Genomic DNA, 6,139 nt, shown 5'->3' on the forward strand with positions numbered 1-6,139 from the left:
ACTAAAATAATATTTATTATTTCTATTTATTATAATCAATTTTTCGAAAATAAATTAAATCAAAACAAAAACACATATTTTATATTTAATGGTTATTTTTAGGATATATTCATATTACTTAATTTTTTTGTAAAAACTATATCCTTAAACTAGGCCTACTACAAAATCTAAGAGACAATAATACACATATAATGTGAAAAAAGAATGTATTCCACATCATCTTCCTTCCTATGATGTTTGGTTTAGTTTTTTTAAATAAAAAAAACCAACTACTTGATGCTTATGTTCTAATTGGTAAAAAAATAAAAATGTTTTCTCCTCTGCTTAAGTTATTAGACTCCATAATGAAAAGGGAGTACCAAGCAAATTTCTTAACAAACATACATTATAGAACTTTCTTTTCAAGCAATTGACCACTTCCTGTGAAAAAGAGAAAAGTAACGACTAATACACAAGGTCTATCCTGCTGCATCTTAAATGATTCTGGACCTGGTGCAAAATAAAGTTTTCAACGATGTTTTTGTCCTTCCAATCATCCGATGACTCTTCGAGCAACCAACGAACTGGTACCAATCAATCCATATATATACACATATATATAAACATCCACTTGGAGTCACCGCGATTCCACAAAACTTTTTTAAAAATCCACATCAACTTAAAAGAATGAAGTAAAACGCTTTCAGTATGTACCGGGTATACACGGATTTTGATTCGAACCCAAAAGAAAAAAATTCTAATCGTCAGCACAGCTGCTGCACTTACTACATCGACTACAAGCCTGGTTGGATGAAAAAGATCCTAGTCTACATCCAGAACACTTATTAGGCATATGCTCCACACCCACCCCCGAGTGTTTCTGGTTGCAGCTGATAATATGCTGAGAGTTTGAACGTTCCTCCAGATACTAGGAACTAATATTCAAGATCACGTCGCATCTTTCAAAAGAACAAAAGAAGTCTAGAAAGTAACTAAGCCTGAATAGATCATACTGACGGTAGTAAAATTGCCGGCAGCTACCATTGCATTTGCATTTGCATTTGATACATCTTCCACCCAGGTTGCAAATGAGCCATGCTCAGAAGCATGCATCAAGCAAGCAACAACAGCACAAAGCCGCAAGACTGCAAAACAAGCCACGGGACTAGATCAGCTCTATCCAACCACACAATCACTACAGATTCTACGTGATTCACAAGGCCACTTCTATCTCACACATCCACAGCTGTTACCAGTACTAACAACAACGTTATCAAACAGTCCTTCAGCACGAGATTATTTCTGTTCATAACGTAGTGGATTTTCCAGTGGGATATATCTGACAAACGAGAAATTGCTGAGCTGCAAGTAACTTACAAAGCTTCACAAAACGATGGGCTCTTGTTCTGCTGCTGTTGTGGATACTGTTGAGGGTATCCTTGTTGCGGGTATCCTTGTTGTGGGTATCCTTGTGGCGGGTAACCCTGAGGAGGATATCCTTGAGGAGCTGCACCGTCCAGTTCAATTTAATCAATTCCACCGTATCAAACCGCAAACACTCCATTCGCATTACAAAACAGTCACGTGATAAACGAGTATTTCATGTAATTACGGTCGCTATACGTTTGATAACAACACTCTAACCATTACCAAAATACTAATAACTGAATTGCGTTACTGCTAAGAGTAAACCATCACTAACAAGACAGGAAATCAAAAAATTATAACAGAAAGAAATGAAGCTCAAATATTACCGTATTGCGGAGGAGGTGCTCCTACAGGTGGCCCTCCTTGATTATAATAACTCATCTTTCACAAAGTTCTACATTCAAGCACAAAAAAAATCTAGTCAGTCTCTATCAAGATGGCCCTCAACACTTCCCCTACAGTATCCACAAACTGATCGCTCGTCAAACTTAACAATACGCGCAACCAGAGCAAAACAACGACGAACAGAAACGGGAGCGAGAAACTACAGCAAACAACTCGCTAAAAATAATCAGAGGATTCATGTGACCGATTCCCCACCAAGGAAAACTACTCAACACAAAAAAAATCCTAACACGTAATCCCAGGAAATAAACCCATACACTACACAACACAACCACACCTCTCACACGAATTTCTCTGCTCGAAAACTCCATCACAGAAAGAAAAACAAAATCAAAACCAGAAAAACAATAAACGACCCTAAAAAGAATACGTGAAATCAAGCCTCTCCCCAGTAGTCATACTCTGAGGATCCAACAAGAAAAGAAACCAAAAGTCGTTTCAATTGCGAAGAAACATCAGGAGTACCAAACCCAACAGCGAGACGTTACCTTGAGCAACACTTGGAGAAATGGGTAGCGATGGCAAACTTTAAGGCAAGACAAGAGTGCTTGTGTCCTGTGTTCTACTGTTCTACTGTTGTTGTCGTTGTTGCTTCCACAAACTGGCACAAAACCGGGCCTTAAGAAGGATGGAAACAAGAGATTTTTCCTCCAAGAAGAAGAACTGCAGCAGAAATAGCAGGAGACACGCTCAAAGGGAGCCTGGTGCCGAGCGCGTGGGGTTATAGGCCCCCCGCGGCATGGGCCGACCTCGGCCTTGGGTCCCGTGCACCTCGCAGGAATGAGCCCTGGTTGCGGTCTTATGCCGCCGCCGGTGCTCAGCGACCCCGTCCTCAGGTGCTTTTGGAACCACCCCACCCGCGATTTGCGACCCGCCCCCATCCCCCCCCCCCCTTTGGAAGTATTGTTCTACCTCGAAGAATGTTACTACTAAATAACTTTCTTTTTATTGAACTGGTATGGGTTGTTTATGTTCACGTTCATATTTGGAATTTGTAAAGAAACGTGTAATGTGAGTAAAGATGAGAAAGTGGCTTTTTGAAGTGGGTACAACTTAATGAAAATTGATTGAAGAAAGCTAATGGTGTCAACTTTTCTTGGTAAATAAAAACTTGTATTTGTACAAGTGAAATATATGAAGGACTTGTATTTACAAGTACTTGTATTTTGGAATATCCTAAAACTTGCCACTTAATTTTATATAGAAATTAAAGTTAACATTTCAAAAACAATAAAAAAGAAGATTCTGAAACATACTATCAAATGAAGATTCTATTCTTTAGTTGTGGAAAAGGATTAAAAAAAACAAATAAATTTCAAAAAATAGTGAATGTGAGTTTATATATATCTATATATATATACATATAACTATATATGTTAGTGGTTTGGAAAAAATATATATACCAACAACCATTAGAAGTAAACATTAACTTATATTTTTAATATCAAAGTAAATTCAAACAAATTGTAAAAAATTTAAAAAATGGTCTGAAATAGTGAACTTACACTTTTGGACACACTACGTGCATTGTCGAATGGCTAAATTAAAAAGTAGACGTATCAAATATAGTGTAACCTTGATCCTATCCAATCAGGAACAAATGCACAACCCACACAACATTTTTCCTCAAACGATGAGGGGAATATTCCATCGAATTCATCATCCGTATAACCGAAAACAGGCATATAATTCACTCATGCATCCAAAGAGTGGCTCACGTCCAACTCATGGTTTTGCTCCTTAATGATTGACCACGTGAACAAGGCCAGCCTATGTTTTATTCACTGTTCCCAGAATTCATTCATTCATCCACTGTGCCGAACCCAGAAAAAGAAGCTGACCACGCATGGAATCCGAATGGAATCTGATAGATTTACAAGTTTTACCATGGATACTTAAAATTTGCGGTGCTCACACGAAGTGCAAAAAGCTGGGTTAAGTTTTCATGAATCCCATCTTTCAATCAGCTATTTTTAGTGGTAGTACCTTTGCTTTGTAGGAGTACCATTTCCTGATTTTTATTTTATTTTATTTTATCTCTAGTTTTAGCTCTTCATCGAGACACGGGAAACCTATGATCACCAGCCAGGGAACAGTGGCCCAGCTTTCAAGTGTGAATAGAGAGGGGATTTCGCCCCTACCTGGGCTAGCGTAGCCCCTACCCTGCATTGTAGCTATCTGGGAAGGGGTAGTCTATCTCATATTTGATTTGTTAACGTAATACCTGCATTAAGGATAGATGGATGGACGAATGGATGGATGGACGAATGGATGGATGGACGAATGGATGGATGAGTGTGAGAAGAGTCATGTAACACTTTTTAAGGAAGTGTGAGAAGAGTCATGTAATAAATCTTTTAAATATTTGACACTATGTGAACAAAATAGTTGTTTGTTAAGGAATAAGGTGTCTACTAATAATACTTGCAGCAATTGATTTAGCAATTGTCAATTAAATGATTTAAATTGTAGGATATTTTCTTCTCTATGTTGTAAGGGACCTATAATCTATTTATCAAGAAGTGCTTTGGTGGCTTGTATTAAATCAATGACTCCAATTTTTTATTTTATTTTTTGAAAGCTGATAAAAAATAAGTGAAGATACTTTTGATCTAGTTAAAGTATTGATTTTGACCAATTAATTAATGTATTGTCTCACAGAATTTTTTTTTACAAGTAATATGATTTAGTAAAATTTCTTTAAAAATTAGACCTAGAGTACAAGAAAGAAGTATAATGATGATAGGAAGATACTATTAAGAATAATTATGCATATAATCATAGTGAAGTTAGTGGTGCATCAATATTTAAGTGTATATTTTATTCTATATATTAAAGCTAATCTACAACTTGAGTTTAAAAGGATAGCTCAAAAGAAGTACATCAAAATCTTCTTGAGTTGTTTGAAGGTGTTGAAGTCCATTGAACTTTTGTTGTCCAATATGATCTTATAATCTCTTTTATTGTCAAGTAAACTATTGATTTTGACCAATGAATTTAAGTTTGAAGTCTACGCAAATGTTTAAAAAAAATTAAATTAGATTTTTTATATTATTATTTTTTAATTATTGATATATAAACATATATTTTTGAATCTAAATTCTATAAAAATATATCATCAAATTATTAATTATTAATATTTTTTTATCTTAAATTATATCTTAAATAGAAGTATTTAGTACTTTTATAAATTTAATTATAATAGAATTATATATTTTTAATACCTATTTTAATTCATTTTTTTACAATAAATTGATTTCAACTATTATATTTGTACATTAAAAATTAATTTGAATTAAATAAATTAATCAAGAAAAAATATTAATTTTTATGATCCTTATATATATATGTATATATATTTATTTATATATATTTATTTATTTATATATAAATTTTTCATTTGTATTAGAAATATCTATTGAAACATCTTATTAATTTTGTAACTTTATAATAAGAATACTTAGATGTCCAAATTGAACTACATTGATGATATCTTTGGTATTACTATTATCATAAGTTCTTCATTTGATATGTATGTGAAAAATTTAGTCTTTTTTAATCTATTCTTTATATCAAGTTAATTTAATTTTAATTTTAATTTTTTTTTTCAGACTATATAGATTTGTAAATGTTAAGGTTGAATTTATAATATTTGATGGACCTTTAATACCATGTCTTGAAATTTTAAATATTATGTAGACCTTTAATACACTTGTTTCTTATGAAAAGCTTTTTAAAACTTATAAATATATGTATATTGCTATAAAATAATGTCAAGGGTAAAAACTCAAAGAATATAAATAAAAAATAATATATATTTATACTAAAATAGATCACAAAAGGAAATGACAAAATATGTATAACTAAGAAGGAACCAAAATGGCTATTATCATACATAAGAAGATTAGAGATTCTTGAAATTAGAGTGAAAAAAATAAATAAAATTAAAATTAAAATTAAAATTAAAAATTGAAGAAAGTAAAGAAGACTTCACTCTTATCTCTATATATATTATCTAAGTAATGAACTATGTGGTAATGCTTTGTAGGCCATGTAAAATGAATTCAACTTACAAGATATATGTTTAACTTGTCAAATAAGTTTTCAATATGTGTACTACATAGCTAACTTGTGATATTTGTAACTAACATGTACAATATGTAGCCAACTTGTTGACCAAGTGTTTAATCCACCAATCACCAATAAACATGTGCAAAGTCAAATCTATGTCTAATAAGCTTCTTCATAAGATATTAACAATTTTACCTACTTTTACTTACTTCTACCTAATTCTACTTATTTCTACTTGTTTAAGTAAATTTATTAG

The 6,139-nt window shown here is 32.7% G+C and overlaps 1 protein-coding gene across 1 annotated transcript; it reads right to left on the reverse strand.

Annotated features, from left to right (window-relative positions):
• Positions 1–749: 749 nt before the first annotated feature.
• Positions 750–2,445, reverse strand: LOC112291855 (uncharacterized). Its single transcript, XM_024539769.3, has 4 exons — positions 2,301–2,445; positions 1,734–1,801; positions 1,357–1,486; positions 750–1,124 (listed from the first exon to the last, which is right to left on the reverse strand). Exons 2-4 carry the CDS (start codon positions 1,786–1,788, stop codon positions 1,079–1,081), a joined length of 231 nt encoding a protein of 76 aa, XP_024395537.1. The 5' UTR covers positions 1,789–1,801; positions 2,301–2,445; the 3' UTR covers positions 750–1,078.
• Between the last annotated feature and the right edge of the window lie 3,694 nt (positions 2,446–6,139).

This window comes from Physcomitrium patens, chromosome 14, assembly GCF_059467195.1.
Source record: "Physcomitrium patens ecotype Gransden chromosome 14, ASM5946719v1, whole genome shotgun sequence".
Classification (NCBI taxonomy): domain Eukaryota; kingdom Viridiplantae; phylum Streptophyta; class Bryopsida; order Funariales; family Funariaceae; genus Physcomitrium; species Physcomitrium patens.